Source organism: Mus caroli, chromosome 14 (genome assembly GCF_900094665.2).
Source record: "Mus caroli chromosome 14, CAROLI_EIJ_v1.1, whole genome shotgun sequence".
In the NCBI taxonomy this organism is placed as follows: domain Eukaryota; kingdom Metazoa; phylum Chordata; class Mammalia; order Rodentia; family Muridae; genus Mus; species Mus caroli.
The window spans coordinates 93,656,770-93,677,189 of record NC_034583.1 but is presented as its reverse complement, the minus strand read 5'-3'; the positions used below and the strand labels follow the sequence as shown (position 1 = coordinate 93,677,189).

Sequence of the window (20,420 nt, the reverse complement as noted above, 5' to 3'; positions counted from 1 at the left end):
AGGAATGCAAATGAGGTGGTAAGCATCAACCAAGCACAACCAATCCGGGTATGAGACACACCTCTCCTAGGCCTATATAAAGCAGCACCAGAGCTGGGCTCAGGGTCTATTCGCCTCTACAATCAAGCTCTCCCAATAAACGTGTGCAGAAGGATCCTGTTGCAGCATCATTCTTGCTGGTCGAGTCGGAAGCGCGCGCGCAAGAAAAGGGTGTCACTATGTTCCCCCAGGCTGGCTTTGAACTTAACAGCTTCCTGCCAGACCACACAAATGCTGGCATTGACACAACTCTAGCTGCCACACAACTTTTGCACTATAAATAACTCAAATAAAATTCTAAGTACAAATAAAACATTCAGTTGACCATGGGTGTGCCAAAAAAAAAAAAAAAAGGTGATCAGGAGAAGCAAACTGATAATCTTTGCAATGCTTGAGCTCCTAGTCCATTAGAGAGCCAATATTCTCAATCTGCATGTCAGGCAAGAAGGGATCAAGACTGAGAGAAAGTAGCCTACTGAATTTAAGGATATTTATGGGTACCTCTTAGGAAACTGACTGACTCTTATGAAATAGGTTAAAAATCTAGAAATGTACAAATATTTAGATTGTACCAAAATAATGCCATCGACAACTAAAAGTCAGTCTCACGCTTGTCGTGATGTAGACTATTCACTTGTTTTGATGGAGCTCTGAGTCTAGCTGAACTGGACGTTGTTCCAAATGCTCACGGCTTTCCAGCATGGCCAACAACGTTCCAGTAAGCAGATCAGTGAGTCCCCAGCAATGGGAGCTGGGCCACCTTGTACCCCAAATCCAATGAGCAACCTCAGTCAAAGAGCAAAAGGTAGAGCCCTCTTGAATCAATTCCTCTTTCTTAACTTTCCTTTAAAAGTTCAAGATCTGTTAACAAATTCTGCATCTGAAGTAATGGTGCTTTTCTTTTACTGTGCTTCGCTGTTGTGGGTTTGAGGGCGATTTTGAGGGCGTGGCTTTGTCAGTTAGGAGCTTAATGGCAGAATGAGTGATGGTGGTGTTCACCACATAGGAATGAGAATCCACTTCATATGAAATCGAGGCATGATGCTTTATGCCTGTAAGGGCTGGGGGGGGGGTGGAAGCAGAAATGGGAACCACCCCAAAGGCGGCTGGATAGCAAGAAGAATCAGTGAGCTCCCAGTTTAGTGAAAGATCATGATTCAAAGAGGAGGAAAGTCCCCTGAGCAAGACATCCAAAGTCAACCATTTCTAACTCCACACATGTGTAGCTGCATATAGCTGGACACACATCACACATGCACACACAAAGAAAGTTGCCTTCATAGAACTATCATATCTCTTAATTTTAAAATTTTACATCAGAATTCAGGACCTGGTGCTGGTGATTTGGTAATCTTGTTCAGGAGCAGTATGCCAGTCATATCACGATTAATTGAGGTAGAAATAGCGAAATCTTCCAAATTGTTAAGGGGGGGGGGGAAAGTCTGTCATTTAGATAGTGAGGAAGCCCTCAGACATAATGGAGTGGTCTCAGTGAATCAGAAACCTTTGTCTCTCTGACAATGTGTACATTTTGTTTCTCCAACAGCTTTTGGCTTGGTTTAATACATTATTGTGCAAGAAAGTGTCCATAAAACTGCTACGGAAAAGCGAGAAATGTGTTCTCTTCAGATTTTTACATTTCTAAATGATACTCAGATGATTTTTAATTACTACCAAGGCATTGAAATGTTAATGTATTTTATAAGACAGACGAGGGCGATTTAAGCCTTGCTTTCTGCAGTCAATTTCAACTCTAAGAAAATGATTTCTTTTGATCCACTCTGATAGCATGTAATAAAAGAACAATAAAACATATGGCTCAATTACCGCTGCTTCTCATCAAGTGTGAATTAATGAATATCAAATTATTATTAATTGTTTTTTCTGGCTCCCTCCCCACAGGACAATTATACACTGCTGAATTTTGATAAGCACTTTGTGTTTAACACTTTGTGAACCGGTGTCTAAGAGGAACAGAGGCATAAAATTATTACACAGGAGAATAATTATTTAAATTTATCACTTTGCTAATCATGCCGTCATATTGAATTTCCCCAGGAATTCTACACCCCAGCTCAGCCCAGTCACTCTTCCTTTAAGAAATAGTTGCCATGTGCCTATAACATACTTTATATGTTCAATTTTTTGATGTTAGCAATAATAATGATTTCTTGTATGAGTATTTAATTTCCAACTTCTTAACAAAAGAATTCTTTCAAAATGAAATTTATATTTTAAGCAGTTAAAAAATAAATTAACTCTCATAACACAGAATATAACTTGTGCTCAGTAATGTTAATGAATGATATGGGAACATTAGAGAAATTGACAGTTCATTTTATTGTTGTGAGCCTTCTGTAAACATAAACTGTTTATAACATGAACTTACATAACGTGTTTGCAATACATAGCTATTACTTCTCAGGTTATTTGATCACCCAGATTTTGAAATACATGCAAAGAAAGTTTAACAAATTACACGTTATCTGATTTTTACCTATCACCCATAGAGCTACTGATTCCAGTTTTAAGAATAGTCCTCAAAAGCTATGCCTGTGATAAACTGAAGGGTGACACTTAGGTGAAATTATTTATATTTCCCAACATAGCTAACAAATATACCAACATGTTTCTAAACAGGAAACTCAAATCTCTTTTTGATTCAGAGGATAGGAAAAGCAAGGAGGGACTTAGAAATCATTTTGTCTAATATCAGTGGTATCATAGATAATGTCACCGAAAGTCTGGAAAGTTTAAGTGATTTTCTAAGGTCCAAACAACTTGGAACATTGATATCTTGAACCAAAAATTTAGAAGAAAATTTCTATGTGCATTTTCTTTTGTAAAAAAAAGAAGTATATCTTGCTTCCAGCAGCCTATTTGTCAGGGTGTCAATAATGCTCTAATGCAAATTATTAGGGGGATGTAGGTAGGAAGATAAACTCAGTTAAAATGGAAACCAAGATGGACAGTCAAATACGGAGCAGAGATGGCCTGCTCAGGGTTGAGAATGTTCACTGCCGTTGACTTTGGTAACTAGAACTATGTAGATTTTTTTTAATCACTAAACTTTGCCAGACACCAGATGATTCTTTTCACATATGTGACCTTCTTCAACGTAATTAGATTATTTGTGCAACAATAAAACTGTTATTTTGATACAAGAGATGATGTCCAATGCAGATATTTTCTAGATTACATATTCTCAAAATGTAGCTTTAAATTCCTCAATGAAGTTGTTCATCTTCATTTCCACGTGTCGGCGTTATTGAATCCATTTTGCTGAAAATTCAAAAACAAAGTTAGTCACATAAATCAATACAAAAATAAATCCATAATCAAAATTAGAAAAACACAATCATTCTCCCTGGGGGGTAGTAAGGGTAAGCATCTCATCGTGCCTTCTCATCCTGAATTCTTCACTCTGGCTGCGGTCAAACACAAAGTGCCACACATTGGCTGTGCAAGTCAGAGTCACAGCTTATGAATATGATTTTTAAAAGGTATTACTATCCAGTGTACAAAGACAGAGGGAAGGACACACAGACTTGTGAGTCTTTGCGAAGCATGCCCCATACATCCTGTCAGGGATTCTCAGGAGTGAAAGTTTGGAAGTACCCCATGCACACACAGAATGGGGAAGAATATCGGATTGGTTAGAATTGCAAAATCAACATGGAAAGTGGATGTGAGAAACAATCTGGGGAAAGCAGAGAAGAAGGCAGAGTACAAATATAATTAAGCTTATTCTTGTAATTGACTCTGAAGCCTGATGGAATGCGGGTCTCTGGATATTTTTCCAGATGTAGCCTCCCAGTCGCTCATTAAGCTCATGAGTTTGTCATTAACTTCTGTGCTTTTGATCCTATGGAGGAATCCCAAATTATTTCATTCGCTATACCAACATCGTCAGGAATAAAGGCCCTCTAACATGAAGACTCAGGACTGTCCCTTCAATAGTGATTTGTTTTTCTTGTTCTCCTTACTGTCGAAGTTAAAAATAAATTGAATGTACTCTCTTGTAACAATCAATTAAATTTTATAGGATTTTGTTTTCCAGACATATTCTGCATGTGTTTTACATCAGCACTTAAATTTCTCATGCTTAGTTAAAAATGCATACCCATAGCATCTTGCTTTCTCCTTACTGATGCTAATTAAGAGCCTAAGTTATAGTAACATTTGGTCTTGTATTTTTTTTTTTTTTTGGTTTTTCAAGACAGGGTTTCTCTGTGTAGCCCTGGCTGTCCTGGAACTCACTCTGTAGACCAGGCTGGCCTCGAACTCAGAAATTCGCCTGCCTCTGCCTCCCGAGTGCTGGGATTAAAGGTATGCGCTACCACTACCCGGCGTAATGTTTTTTTTAAAAATGCTATATTTAACATAAAAATTAACCATTTCAGGTAAAAGTACCATTAAAAGGCATGGATTGTAATTATGACTCTATTTAATTTTATTTTCAAGTGAAAATACAAAAGGGTATCCACAGAAATGATTCAACTTAAGTAATCACTTAATCAGAAAAGTAGTTCTGTTTCACAAACTGAAAAAATATATTCATATATTTATTTTATATAAAATAAAAGTGGTCCTTTTATTTACACCACTTTCTGACTGATACAAAAAAAGTATAAATATTGATGAATTTATATCATTAAACAGAATACTTCCACAGTTTAACTATCTGCTGCTTACTTTTTCATTAGCTATAATTAATAAAGTATTGAATTCTATAGAAATACTTCATATTTAGCAATACTACATACTTGCCAGTGTTAGTAAGAATGCGTGATGCGCAGAGCACGACACTTACCCATCACTTTAGAGTAGCAGGGCTCACAGTGTATCGTCTGCCTATAGATCCAAATACTGTCTCCTGCCTGTAAATTTTCCAGAGGCCGTTTGCATATTTCACACTAAGGAAAACAACACAAGTTTTATATTAAAGACTTGGTATGTATCCTCAAGGGAGTAGGGACAGAAAACCTTTCAGTTCTGAGACCCCCTCCGTAGAACTTTCCACAGTCCTTCTATCTGCAGGTCTAGTCCAGGGAGTCTTCACTAGAGAAGTTTTCTACACAAAGGAGCCAAAAGAATGGTTCACAAATTAGCTGTGCCAAGGACAAGATAACCATCCAATGTCTCAAGCAATAAAATGGACTTGTATTTATCCTTTGTTTCCACAAGGGAGAGCTGTGTGACTCAGGCACAACTGCCTAACCAAACAAACTGCTGATCACACAGGGATGTGGGAGGGGAGTGAGGAGTTGTACCAGTTACAGAGCAGGGGAAGGTTGGCCTCCATTTTTCTTAGACATGGCTGCTGATTGGCCAGATTTAAAAATACTGGTTGGTTTTCAAGATGAATCACTAAAGCAAATTGTCTTTGATCCTTATATTAAACATTTAAACTAGTTTAAGTGGTTCTCTGTTACACTGGCTGTAGAGCAATTTGTCTTTTTCTCTGAGCATGAGACATATTTTTGAGTATCTCTAATATGTCAAATGGAAATGAATCACATAAAATGCAATGAATGGAAGTTATTCCTATTTACCAAAAGCAATAACCAGAAAAATTTCTATTTTAGAAAATTTTATGCATACCAATTTAAAAATCTAAAGGTATATACTTTTATTTAATGGAGCATATTTTGCAACTAGAAATACTTTCATCTTATGACCAAACAATTCAATTGCTTCATTTTCTTTTTTTTCCATTATTTTATTAGGTATTTTCTTCATTTACATTTCCAATGCTATCCCAAAAGTTCCCCATGCCCTCCCCCGCCACTCCCCTACCCTCCCACTCCCACTTCTTGGCCCTGGCGTTCCCCTGTACTTAGGCATATAAAGTTTGCAAGACCAATGGGCCTCTCTTTCCACTGATGGCCGACTAGACCATCTTCTGCTACATATGCAGCTAGAGACACCAGCTCAGAGGTACTGGTTCATATTGTTGTTCCACCTATAGGGTTGCAGACCCCTTTAGCTCCTTGGGTACTTTCTCTAGCTCCTCCATTGGGGACCCTGTGTTCCATCCAATAGCTGACTGTGAGCATCCACTTCTATGTTTGCTAGGCCCCAGCATAGTCTCACAAGAGACACCTATATCAGGGTCCTTTCAGCAAAATCTTGCTAGTGTATGCAATGGTGTCAGCGTTTGGAGGCTGATTATGGGATGGATCCCCGGATATGGCAGTCTCTAGATGGTCCATCCATCTTATACTTTTATAATCCTATATTGTGCTATGGTTTCATTTGCCTATGTATGTATGTATGTATGTATGTATGTATGTACTGGAATCACATGTGCCATGAGACTCAAGAGACAGTCAGTAAACAACTTTGATCTTTCCTTCCAGAATGTGGTCTCTAATGATGAGGACTTAGATCCTCAGATTGGCTTCAGGTGAGACACATGCTGAGCCATCCTGCCAGCCTGGATATGTGATTTTATATTAAGATAATGCACCATGGTTTTGATTGCTAGGTAACTGGTGGATAAACTACCAATGGACACAGTCGTTTATCTATTTGGCTAAAATAAATAATTTGCATCTAAAGGACTTAGGCTTTTCACATTGGATGCACATGAGATAAATCTAAGGAGCCTCTAAAACAACTAGTATCCGAAAATAATCTCTGAAATCTTAAATTTCCTGTCTGAGTATTCTAAGGTATTTTTCTCTTAATCAGTCTTTATAATTTTATACTTGCAACCAGTGTTGAAAACCAAATCCCAGTCAATGATCTATTTTCTAGCTAAGGAAACCAAGGCTTGCTCATCTGATTGCCCAAATCCACCAGCCACCATACTGAAGGGCAGAAGCTGAACTGAGATCTTCAGACACCCAGTACAGAGCTCACACAGTCACACTGAGTCATGTGTGGACAGACACAACACACAACCCCAGGCGAGAAGGAGCTGAACAAACCGAAACTTGGAAGTGTTTGCCATTGAACATGTCTGCCACTTGCTCAGCCACAGTGGACCATGGGCTCCACAGCAGACTGCTCAGATTGCTGTGAAGTCTTGAGCTCATGACAAGAGCTAGCTTTATGTTCAACAGTCTACTGTCTATGTATGATTCCATTACATACATGATGCAATACACAGTTTATTAAAATGTTACAGAAAATTAAGAATGATAAATGTTTATCTTTTCCACAGACCGAAGTCTCCTAAGAGATGGGTGAGTGACAGATTCTAAGCCTAAAACCAAGGGAGTAATTATAGACCTTTGAGGGTGACGATGCAGAGCACCTAGGGACACGAGTAGCGTGGTATTGATGTGGATCACAGAGCGTTTAAAGCTTTGACTTCACACTAAGCACTTCAGTAGGTGCATTTCCCTTGGCGTTGTGCCACATTCCTCACACTCCAACATGAAGTGAGCAGGCACTTACCTTAAAGCAGGTGGAATGGCAACAGATCTGTAATTCATCTAAAATCATCTTGGTTTCCACCCCCAAGGGCTTGCGGCAGTAAGTGCACATGTCTCTTTCAATGACAGACCTGTAGTGACGATAGAATTAAAAACCATTTAAAATTTGCCGTCACGTAGGGACAGGTGTGTGCCCTCTAAAGTCACACGAGACTGTGTTGATACTGACGGGGCTTTAGGATGTAAGAACATCAAGGAAACAACACACGGGAAAAGCCTCACATGATTCATTTACCAGCCATCAAGAACGAGGGCAGAAAAAGATGCTCAATTTCCCAGTTAAACTAAACCAGAAGCATTCCTTGAAGCTAGAAGAACATTTTAACGAGTTTACATAGATCTCTCTATATACTGCATAGGAAAACTGGACAGCAGATTAATGCAAATTTTCATTTATGAAAAACATTCAATAGGCCCCAAATAGAACCCAATTTGGGGATGTGTTTATAAACTCACAAATGATGTATCAGTACAGTCAGAGTCCTACTACCAGCGTCTGTGGTACCTTGGCAGGAAGTAGGCTATGGGGATGTGAATCTCTAAGGGTATACTGATCACGACAAAATTAATTTATCCTCTAAAGGAAGGAAGGAGACTGCTACAAATTGATGAGGGAAAAAAGTGGTTTTTCTTACTTATTTTAGAAACTTAATCTTCAACAACAAATGAACTATAGATATGATCAACAGTCAAAAATCTGAAATCATGGCAGACTTTAAATAAAGACTCTTTTCCTCTTGAAAGGTCTTAGAATTGTAAACAGCTCCCAGTAGATTTTTCTGGTTTTGTGGCATTATTAGCAAGCAGGGCCAAAATACCCAGAATAGCATACATGGAAGGGTAATGAAATGAAAATACGTAATACTTATGCAGTGCATGCATACATTAATGCTGTTATGATCTGCATCCCTGTATTCTCTTACCATGCTACTGAAAGAACTATTTGAATGACTCTGACTATACATGTAAATAATACACATATTGAACAATACTCCTACAGCATATGATGGGTTCTTGTGTTTTACTATAAAAAACTCAGTTCATCATGAGAGGACAGGATTTTTATTTGCATGCCACTTTATAGAAAAAAAAGCAGGGACATAGAACAGCAAGTGAGTTGCCGCTCCCATGCATCTGGCGAGTAGATCTGAACAGGGTGATGCAGAGGTGCGATCCCTGAGCTGACATGTACTAGGCTTGCCCAGGCACTGCTCTTCTGTTACCCACTGAGAGTGCAAGCAGAGAAAAGGGAGTTGGGAGGAAGAGAAAGTAGAGAAGAAAGGTGTTAAGAGTAGATAAAGCTTGTCTGCTTTGATGCTTTCAGCCATTCTAATTACATCATCCTAACCACTACACACACACATATAAAGATTTACATATATGTGAATTACACATATAAATTACATAGATTCATATATATGTGCAAATTGCATAGTGGTTGCTTATATATATATATACTTATAAATATTTGCAACTTTTAATTTATTCTACAGCTACTTACACATACACGACTGGCAATTATTTCCCTTTACATTTCCCAAATGTTTGCATATGTATGTGCATATGCATATGTGTATGTGTGTATATGTATTATACACACACACACATATATATATATATACATATATATATATATGTAACAAAACCCCTCATTTAAGAGCTAAAGCACAGAGAATAGCAATTCTATATCATTATTTTATTCTGCAAGCACTGATAAAAGGTCAGAAATACGAAGAAGGAAGAAATGGCCTCTTCCTATGAGATGGTCTTTGCACTGGAGAAGCCATGGCCATGGAATGCCATCAGAGAAAGGACGGCTCTAAGTATTTCTCTTAGCAAGCGGGATGTGAGCTCATAATTTCAAGTATCACTCACTGTGTGCCTGTTAGGTCCTAAGCACTGCATTAGGTGCTGAAGCTACACCTAAAGATGAGGTACATCCTGACACCAGACAGTCATCATGTTTCCAGCCCCTGCTAGCAACACCCTAACAGTGGAAGAACATGTCCTTGTGTAAAAGCTGTTTCTAGAAGTTGGGTTGAAATGCTAATGGTGTTGGCTTACTTCCCTGGAGGTCTGCAAGCCCTCCTTCCTGAGGATTACCTGGGGACCCCTTGAATCTGAAACAATGAGAGGAGAGTCACAGGAAGAAAAGGCCTGGGATGGAGCAGTTCTCCACATTAGATGTATCCTCATCCGAATCCTTCTAGAAACTGAGTCCAGAAGGTGTTGGGACAGGAAATCCATGCACTTGCCCTTTGGAAAACCACAAGAGGGAAGCGGTCGGGGCAGACTAGTGAAGCAACAAGGCATGGGTGTTTATAGTGCTGCAGGCTAGGGACTCCAGGGAATCACCAGCAGAAAGAGGGCTGGCCAGGGAAGCAGTTTGGAAGGCACAAAAAGGTCTTCTATAATAACATACATAAAAACCAGATCGCAGCTAGGAAGCAGGTTTCCGAATGCAGAACTGTACGGCGGTCTCTTTGTGCTTATTCCTAACAGTTTCCTGCCTGTCTACCAATCAAAACCATCACCAAAAAAAGGAAAAAGAGAAATATACATATATATTTAATCACATTAAAGTATGTGCATATGTTTGTGTGTATATAATGTGTATATATATCCACTTTATGTCTAAAATGGAACCATAAGTATACTTACCTATCTGAAGTTGAATAAACAGTTTGTATATATTTTCCTGAGATATTTTCTTGATAACCATCCTTTGGCGATTTACTAAAAATGGACATATAGGAACATGTGAGAATCAGAAATTTTTTCTCTAGTATTGGTATAATTGCCTCTACCCAGGTAAGAAACCACACATTCCCTAACACAGTATTATTATATTGTTTTTAATATTGCAAACACGGATGCTATCCTTACACCTTTAATTTTTTAATCTATAGAAGTAATGACACAAAAAGCCCCAGCAAGTCAACATGTCACCAATGGGAACAGAACAGGATGAGACAGAGTAAAAGCAATAAAGACAGTATCATTTTTCATATGATCTGTACTGTGCTCGCTTATCTGCTAAAATATAGTTTGCTAGTCCTGAGGCACAGGCCTGCAGTCCCACCTGCTTTGGAGGATGAGCCAGGAAAATCACAAGTTCAAGGTCTGCCTAGACTACAGAGTGTGCTCAAAGCCAGCCTGGACAAATAGCAAGATCCTGTCTCAATGAAAATTTATAGGAGGATTGGAGAGACAGTTTGGTGGTAAAGATTTTGCTTGGTAGATATAAAGCCCTAAGTTCAATTTTCAGGACTACAGAAATTAACCAATTAAGGAATTTAAGTAAGTAACATAGTATAACATAAATAAAATACCAGTGCACCGGCACGCACGCATGTGCAGACACACTTGAGTGTTTTGCCAAGGCTGTCAGGTTAGTAAATGACAAACAATAACTCAATCCTGAACTTAACTCCAGAGACTTCACACTATAACCTTCCTGCCTGTGTAGATTTCCAGAAAGCTGGAGATATTTGAAGACCATCTCTGTCACGTTAGGTATTGGTCTGACATGATACAATATTATCTTTCATAGTTACAGTTCTCAAACATACATTTGCATCAAAAATATGTTGACTGTGTTAAAATAGAGATAGCCAGGACCCCAATGGCAGAGTTTCTGATTCTTTAGGCCTAGGGTGGGGCCAAGTAAGTTCTACTTGTGACAGGTCTGAAGTGATACTGTTGAGGCCAACCCAGAAACCATATGTGATAATGGCTCCCTGTATATACATACACAAATTTTCTAATAACATATATACAGTAGTTTATAACTAAACCATAGTCAACATGGTCAGATTACTCAAATATGGTTTAGTTTCTGTACTTGCATAGATAAAGTCAGTGATTTTAAATCAACTATTTAATAAGTAGAAAATCTGGAAATAGTGTTTAGTAGACTACGTTTAATTCTAGAAATGTACTGTTTCTTAAAAGTTGGTAGCACAGTCAGTGGCCTGTGTTTAAATAAGACACTTCTTTAGAAAGGAGAATGCATTGAAAATGTGGTTGGTAACCATGGAGTTACCAGCATGTGGAAACAGATTACTATGAAAACCGCAGAAGAAATGCCTGTTCCTTTTATCCTTCTGGCCAACATTTCATTTCTTGTTCTCACTGTCTATCATCCTCATGCTATTTATCTGTGTCAGTTTCTTTCAGATTCAATATCTACTTATTGCTTTATATTTTTCTTAAATGTTTTATCTTTTAGTTTATTTAAAATATGGTTCTGGTTACTATCATGGAGCCATGAGATGATATTGAAATTAGGAGAAAAGTTATTTTAGAAGTTGCATGTGTAAGTTAGACATGATTTGAGCCAAAGAGGCATTGAGTTGCCTGTGGGAACTGCCACGCAAACAGAAGATTTCCCTCAGCTGTTGTCCTGGGCTTCGTTCATGTGGACTCACACACATACATGTCATGTATGCCTATGCCACCTATGTCTACATTTGGGTGCTTTGTTACCCTATAATTAGGCCACTTCTCATTTTTAGACTCCTTGACAACTAAATGTGTTGTGAATCCATGACCTTTGTGGACACACTTGTCAATATCCATCATTCTAAGCAGACCGTTTCATGGGGCACACTCTGTAGTTTAGGCCACAGTATGTCAACTTGAAGATATACTGTCTGCTTCAGATTGGAAGTAAATAGTAGATAAAACTTCTGAAATAAGGTGACTCAAATTAAAAAAAAATTGTTATACCAAAGAGTCATACCCTTTAAGTGTGGACATTTGATTAGCAATCCTATCACTTATTAGTTATCAGAAACACTTTTGAGTCCATACAATAACCATGAGTCATTCATCACCTAATTGTGGGGAACAACATAAAATATTATATGTGTAGAACTTACACTAGTCTTAGGCTATCATCTCTATGAGAGAGTACTCCCTGAAATGGTAGCACCTCGGGTGTGGCACTGACAATTTCACAGCTATAACAGGAAGTGAGCTCTCTTAAGCACTTTCCTATTACCTGTTCTCCACATACGTCCTTGTATAAACAACAGTGTCCTTGGGCCCAGCATTCTTGTTTCCAGAATTGGAGCTGCAATAAAATCATTTAGCTTCATGTTGAAATGTTACTTGTAAGGATGATAAAAACAAAACAATTTTATAATTTGATGCAAAAGATTATATATATTTGCAAAAAAGCAATATATATATATGTGTATATGTATATGTGTGCATATATATATGCACACACACACACACTATATATATATATATATATATATATATATATATATATATATATATATTCCTTCTAAACCAACTGTCATATGAAAATGTTCAAGTGTCATTAACGAGTTCCTGCAGAATTTTCCACCTTTTCCATTTAATTACAAACATCCACTGTCTTGTCCTACTTTGGGATTATTGTGAAAAATAATGATTCAGTAAATTCATCTTAGAGCATGAAGATCATTTGAATGATCCATGTACTGTACATTAGTCTCTGGTTCCCTAATGCTCCATTCATTTCTAAGCCTTCTATTTCCCCCATAAAACTTAAGTTCAACATGGACTTTGACTATTTAAACATCAGATTTAATGCTACATTCAGACAGATCTAGTTCAAGAATATGAATGCCATCAAGTCTGAGACATAGTAAGAACACTTCTTCTTGCAGGGGACTCAGGTTCAATTCCCAGCACCCACCTTCTGTGGTTCCTATATCACCTGTAATTTCAGTTCCAGGGGATCTGATCATTTGTAGACTCTGAAGGCACCAGTACATATGTGGTACACCTACATAAATTCAGGTACATACATATACACACAAAATAAAATGAAGAAATGTCTAAAAGAAGTTGTCACCATCAGGGTCACAATCATGTTCTGTGTAATTGCAGACTTTAAAGCAACAGCTATGTTCTACATTCTACATATGTCCCAGCAATCACTGAGTTGCTAACTCAACACTCTGATGTAAGATTATTTACATATAGAAAGTCTCAGGCTTCAATGATGTGGTTGACTTGCTTATAAATAACTAAACACAGGGATCTTGTGGTCATTGGTTTTGTAATTGTCTATAGTACCTGAGACTGTTTCTGGCCTCATAAGAATAGACTGAGGTTCTTGTGGACTCCTTGCGTAGACTGTTAGTCAATCCATTGGCTTGGTCATCTATCCTGCAAGAGCAAACATGTGTTTGACATTCAAAATCAATGTCACTTATGAGTGTGTTTGCTCTATTAAAACGTTACTTGGAAGACAATATTTCTTTACCTCTACCTGGTTTCTGCACAGGTACTTACAGAATGCATAGTCTGCTTTACTGGCCCCTCTGGCTCCACAGACATCACTGTCTTACTTTCAAGAATAATCCACAGACAAAAGCCATATTAACCATTGCTATGACAGAATGTATTTTCATCAATGAGGAAACCCATTGAAAACTGGTACCTCGCTCATTTTCACAACAGCAGTGCCATTTAGAAAACGTCCCTTATACCACATATCTCAGGATTCATCACCTTAATGAAGGAGCCAGGGGTTGTTCTGAGACATTTCAGTTCTCATTTTGCTTTAATGGAAGGTAATACTTTAAAGACTGCAGAAGTCTGACCTAGATTTTTGCTGATCTAAAAATGTCACCGTGTTTAACAGAGCATAAACACACTCAATTTCTCCCATGGAATGGAGGAATTTCTCAAAAAAAACATAGTGAAAATTGTATCATTTTTTCCTCTTCTGTGTTGGTAAGTTTCAAGAGCAAAGACATGGAAACCTACAGCAGAGTTGAGATGTTCACAAAGCCTTCTTTACAGACACACTATCTGTGGGTGGGGTTGTGCATTTGTGTGCTTGTTCCCATGGACGCCAGAGATAGCAATTCCTCTGGAGTTAATATACTGGACAGTTGTAAGCTATCCAATGTGGGTGCTGAGCCTTGAACTCTGGTCCTCTGCAGGAATAGTGCATGCTATGAACTACTGAGCTATCTATCTCACCTTGTTCCATATAACTTTTAAAGAGGAAAATATACTAATAGCACATCTCTGATACACACACACAAAATAAAACTAACAAATAAATAAATAAAAATATTAGAGGAAGCTACCTGAAACTATCTTAGATTTTAAAATATTAAAAAATTTAACCTTGGCTAAATATACACTAAAACTTATAGGTATGAAGCTATGAATTGAAGTTAGCATGACTTTTCTCTCTATTTTGTTCAAAACTTTACAAAAGTTTGCGATGTGTTTATTTTAAATGCATCAGGCTGTAACATCATTCATTTAAAGGAATTATATTCATGTGATTCTAAATGTGTGTACACATTTCAATGTCAATAAAAGTTTGTAAGGAATTGTTCTTGTAATGAACATATTATGTATTCATTTGGAATAAATTACTTTGCATTTATTTATCCTTAAGCATCTTGCGTTAAGGGAGATGTTTGGTGAGTAAACTTTCAAGTTATGGCACTGAGTGAAAGGGTGAGATTGAAACTATCACAGGTTTTCTCATATGTTTATTAGGCTATATCATCCCAAGAATAATAAACTTAGCTCAGAACTGTTGAAGAACATTCAAATTTAGTGCTTTCTTAGAATTTATAAGACTCTGGTTTCAAACTCTGGCACCAGTAAGCAAATATTAATTCTACCTAAGTAACATGGTACATACACACTGTAAAGACCAACTTAAAAAATGCATAGCTTCAGAGAGGAAGGCTATGAGTGACATTCAAGTGCATTTGCAATGTCTTTATCTGTGCAAACTTAAAACCTAGCCAGTTTGTAAAATGCACACACAGGAGTAGTCAATAATCTGTAAACACTACTGTTCTCAAATGAGTCATGTTCCCTAAAATTCATACATCGAGGCTCCAATCTCCAACCAATCCTTCCAGCAAAACCTCATTTCATGAACATAAAATGAAACAGCTCTAGAATCAACTTAAACGGAAAGTTCCTGAACAGCATTTAGCCACTCAGATTGTTTTCATAACATCGATCACTTCCAAATATTGTTTGAATGAGGTTGGTCAGGTGTTAGTCCTACGCAGTTCCCAAATGAGGATGTGTTTCTGGGAGCTGCAGATCCTGCTAAACATTTTCCTCTCTCATTCAATCAGAGACTCTGATAGGGTCACAACAAAAAGACACAAATGATCTGGAGAACCAGAGCATAAGCTCTGTCAGATCCAAGGGCATTTTTCAGACAGTTTGGGGATAATGAACCAGCTCTTCTTTCCCTAGCCGGATCATTCTCTCCAAAAATACCAACAGCCATTATTTCTTATACAATCATAGAAGCTTAGAAAAAAAAAAGACAGAAGCACCATGAGAAGGTTAAAAAAGGGAAATGAGTGGTTTTTTGAGTCCTTCATACATGGGTAGAAGCACTGTTACACATGAAGAAATGATCAGTTCCTCCCTCATTTAACTTGTGTGTAATAATGAGGTAAGGTTTATAACCTAATATCCTTCTTAATGCTAAACCCTTATATTCTGTTGTACAAAGAAATTTCAAAATGAGATTTTGCTTTGTGGCAATGAGAAATTTGTGCATGCTTTTGAACAGGTTTTATCCACGGAAGTGAGTCCTGGGTACTTCCTTCAGTACTGAGAACCTGCCAAGCAACAGTGATTAAAAATAGACCCTCACAACCCAAGTAAAGGGCTTTGAATTTCCATGACACCTTTTATACCAAGTAACAGGACTGAGCCACAGCAATGAGAAATTCTCACACAGTTAGAACATTGCTAATTTTTTCTGTGTTAGTTATTAAGCATATGATGTTGTAGCTTTGCTTATTTGGACAGTGTGTATATTTAAATGTCATAGAGCAATTCAAGCCCCCCCCCCAAATCTTCTAAGCAATCACTCAGGTATATATGGAATTCCTAAGAAATAAAGTGAATTACAAACAATCTTACCTCCCATTCTTAGACACATGAGAATTTACTTCAGTTAAGCTTTCTAGGTCCTGGTCTCTGATGAAAATAGAATAAATAAAAACAAGATGAGCTACTTAGTTTATATATTTGTGGATAAATATGAATGTATGGCTGAAAGGGTAGATAGCATGCTTGGCAATCCTGGGTTTGATTCTCGTACCATTTAAATGAGTGCGTACTTTTATAAGTGAGAGAAAAATCACTTTAGAAAGCTTGGGAAATCCGGTCTTAAGAAGTGTTCAGCTGTACATCTGCTACACATGTGCTGGGGTCTTGGTCCAGTCCCTGTGTGGTTGGTGGTTCAGTCTCTGTGTGGGTCCCCCAACAACTGGAGCAGGGGGCTATCCCTAAGGCTGTTGTCAGACTGTGGATATCCGTTCCCCTAACTGGACTGGCTGGTTTGGCCTCAGTGGGAGAGAATACACCTAGCCCTGAAGAGACTTGATGTGTCAGGGTTGGGGGATACCGTGCCCCCTCCCTCAGAGGAGAAGGGGAGAGGGTATAAGTGGATGGACTTATGGGGTGGGGGGCAACCAGGAGGGGGGTCAGTGATTTGGATGTAAAGCGAATATTTTCTTTTTAAAAAGCGTTTAGCTCACACTGAATGAGCACTAGGTGTGCCCTGAAACACAAACTACACTTTATGTGATGTGTCTCATTCTGATCTCAGGAGATCTTGCAGGATTGGCATTTGAAGCTTAGAAAGAATGAGGGAATCTCCCAAAGTTAGTGAACTAGCTTACAGAAGAACCAAGAGCAGAAATGAACTACCTGCCTACATAAAACCAGTGCTTGGATGTCTTAGCAAGAGAGTTAACTCACACACACAATTACATTACAGAAATATAAACATGCAGCGCAACAACGGAGTAATTAGTTCACAAGGTGGAGGGACAGTGTGACGATAAGATGCTTACATCGTAGCTTGTCTCATGATATGACACCTGCTATGGTTTACTGGGCCCTCTGGAGTGTTGTGAGGCATTGGTCATTTGCATATTAGCATGATATCAAATGATCTTGTTTGCTGTTCTCATGAATTTGAAAAAGTCTTTGTCATGACACATAGCAAGGAGCATTGCTTCAGAATCAGAACAAGTGAAGCCCATGACCTCTCTGACTTCCTTCAGAACATAATTCCTTGGATTTCATTTTGTAAAGGAAGCTCCCATTACCCAACACAGGTTTGGGGGAGGAAAACGCCATGTTTAAACCATGAGGAAAGGCAGTATAAATGAGTAACAGTTAATAGAATGTGGTGATGTAAGAGCGAGTTATTGATTCCACAGTCTCGGAGGACTTCATCATCTTTATTTCAGGCCTAAAATTTCTTGTCTTTGAAATAACTCCAGTTCCTAAAATTCTCCCTTCTCTTGCTTCAAAATGTTAGATTCAAATACTATTACTCTTCAAAGAATGAACTTGTGGATTCTTACTTACAAAACTAATGTTATTAGGATGCAAAATACCATAAAGTATCCTTCTGTTTATGTGGAGAGGGATTTAATATTTCCCATATAATATTCAAGCCATTCATAATTGATAAACTATGTAAATTAGACAGCACACTATAGCCACTTAAACTTCATGCTTAAAATACTACTGGTGTCCTCTTAAAAATCTAGAAATGTGTTTAAATATTTTTAATGTAAATTGACATATTCTAAGGGAACTATATAAAATGTACAGTATTTCAGGTATATTAATTGATGCTTTAATCTGAATGGCAACATAATATTCATAACTGAATTCCTCCATATTACCAGACAAAGCTGTGTGAGGCACATTATAAATTGAGGCACATTTATAATGTACACAGAAGTCTTTGAACTTGCCTAAACCCTGATAGTTTTCACTACTTATTACAGAAGCTATCTTTGTAGTATCAGAGGCAACACATTATCTTAACAGCCTTTACTAGCAAGTGATTCTTTCCTGGCTTAAAGCTTGAAATATGGAATATCATGGTAGTAATTAAAACTGGCAGTGGTAAATGGTGTAAGTTCACAGGCTATGGAAAGGTTTGGAAACCAGAATTCTGTACCAGGCAGTGATGCATTGTCCACTGGGATAACATTGAAGTAACCAAGTGTTAACATTGTCGGGAGCTGTGGCTTTTAATTATAGTGTGAGAGGAGGGACCATCCTGGACTTGAGCAAGTATGTGTTGCATAAATACGGGAAGATAAAGTCAAGGAGAAAAGTCTGGAAGAGATTTTCCCTTCTTAGCTTAAGAGGGAACCAACCCTGCCAAGATGACTTCTCACCTCCAGAACTATGAGAGAATATCTTTTATGTGTTTAAACAATATAGTCTACAGGTTTTGTTGGGTATCCCTAGAAGGTCTGTACTGGGTTCCTCAACCTAGGGGTAGATAGACATCTTTACTTCCTCTGGAATATTCCAGTTGTGACTGCTACCGATGCTGACTATGTCTCTGCCGACACACTTCATTCTTGCTCTTTGGGTTATAGTTTTGAAGAGAAGGAGAAGAGATTGCTCCACCAGAGGAAGCCGAGGAAGCCAGATGCTTGCAGATTCAACAACTACAGCAGGTTACTCAAAAGCTGAGCTTATGCACGCCTTCAAAGAAGATACTCTCCAAGAAATCATGTTAGAGGTTTTATTTATTTTTCTCTTATTTTATTAGATATCAGCACATACCAAGTTTGGTTGGGTAAGCTACAGGTTTGTTTTATTTGAATAACCTATACCAATATGTAAAGGGAGCTATATGGTGAACAGCACATGATTTGCATTTTCTTGGGGTATGCACACTGATGGGTAGCATTAACTCGACCAGCGGATACAGTAAAAGTTTAGACTGCCCAAACTAAATGATGCAAAAATAAATGCTCTTTAATTAAGATCACATGTATTGCATGGTGTCTTTTACACTGTGGCAAAAGATGAAAAACTGTGAGTCAAAAGCTTGAGTGGTAGATGTTTTTTATAGAAGTGCAAGCCAAATGTTACAAGGTTGAGCAAATGCTCAACTCGAAGCCTTTCTGTGTCTTTTATTTTCAGTTTGGTGCGAGGAATCAAGCCCGGCCCTTGCACATTCTAGACCTGACTTCTTCTCGGCTACATCATAGGTCTAAGAATGTCTTTAAAGCATAGTTTTCTAACCATTTAGAAATGACAGGACATGCATTATCTAAGGTATAAAGCCACACACGTACTTTTCAGCATAGGAATTTCCATGTTGTAATAGTGCAATGTGCTCTCCACTGTGTGGAGGAGTATGGGCCCCCCTTACAGGGCCAATCTCGGGAAACTGCGGAGCTGCTCACCAGTCAGCTTTTCCTAGGATCCATCCCGATGCAAGAAAGTTACTAGCTTAGTTCTAAGGACTCTTTCTCTCTGGTGTGCATGTAGGAGGGTTTTATTAATAGGGTACAATATGTTCCTCTCTACACTGCTAACTTAATCTGCTTTTGTCAACTATCCAACACATTTACAAAATTAAATAGTTTCCACACCAAAAAAGAAATAACTGTTTTTTTTTTCTTTTCTGTCAGAAATTGATCTTAGGCATCAGATTTTCAGCTCAAAATGAATCTTCTTGAAAAGAATAGAGCATCCAGTGAAATAACTCACATAATTCCTTAACTTATTGACACAGGCAAGTCATTTATGTACATTTATATACCTTTCCAGTGAGTATTTTATATCCTTAAAGAGTTTATCTTCAAAAAATAGTAGATTTGTGTATGATTTAAATATTTTAACTATAACATATAACTAATAATTTTAGGGTTCCTGAGTCACTGTGATTCCTTGAGGTTGTTGTAAGCAGGAAACAGTTATTGGCTCAATTAAACAACCTCATAAGTAAAAATCATAACAAAGTAGATTTCTTCTATTTGGTTTCAGAGATAGGAGCTGAGAATGTTGGAGAAGCAATAGGATAGATTTTACCTAAGTGAACTATCATAAAGCATGTCTATTCTGAGATGTAGCATTTTATTCACATTAAATTTGTGA

The 20,420-nt window shown here is 37.8% G+C and overlaps 1 protein-coding gene across 1 annotated transcript in view; it reads right to left on the bottom strand.

The window, feature by feature from the left end:
- Window positions 1-2,382: 2,382 nt before the first annotated feature.
- Window positions 2,383-20,420, bottom strand: part of Scel (sciellin) — a 103,483-nt gene continuing 85,445 nt past the window's right edge. The window contains exons 25-31 of the mRNA XM_021181896.1: window positions 16,413-16,469; window positions 13,560-13,652; window positions 12,490-12,561; window positions 10,146-10,220; window positions 7,447-7,555; window positions 4,853-4,955; window positions 2,383-3,321 (exon numbers count right to left, since the gene is read on the bottom strand). Of these exons, the coding sequence (XP_021037555.1) occupies window positions 3,305-3,321; window positions 4,853-4,955; window positions 7,447-7,555; window positions 10,146-10,220; window positions 12,490-12,561; window positions 13,560-13,652; window positions 16,413-16,469 (526 nt within the window). The 3' untranslated portion in view covers window positions 2,383-3,304. The remainder of the gene's footprint in view (window positions 3,322-4,852; window positions 4,956-7,446; window positions 7,556-10,145; window positions 10,221-12,489; window positions 12,562-13,559; window positions 13,653-16,412; window positions 16,470-20,420) is intronic.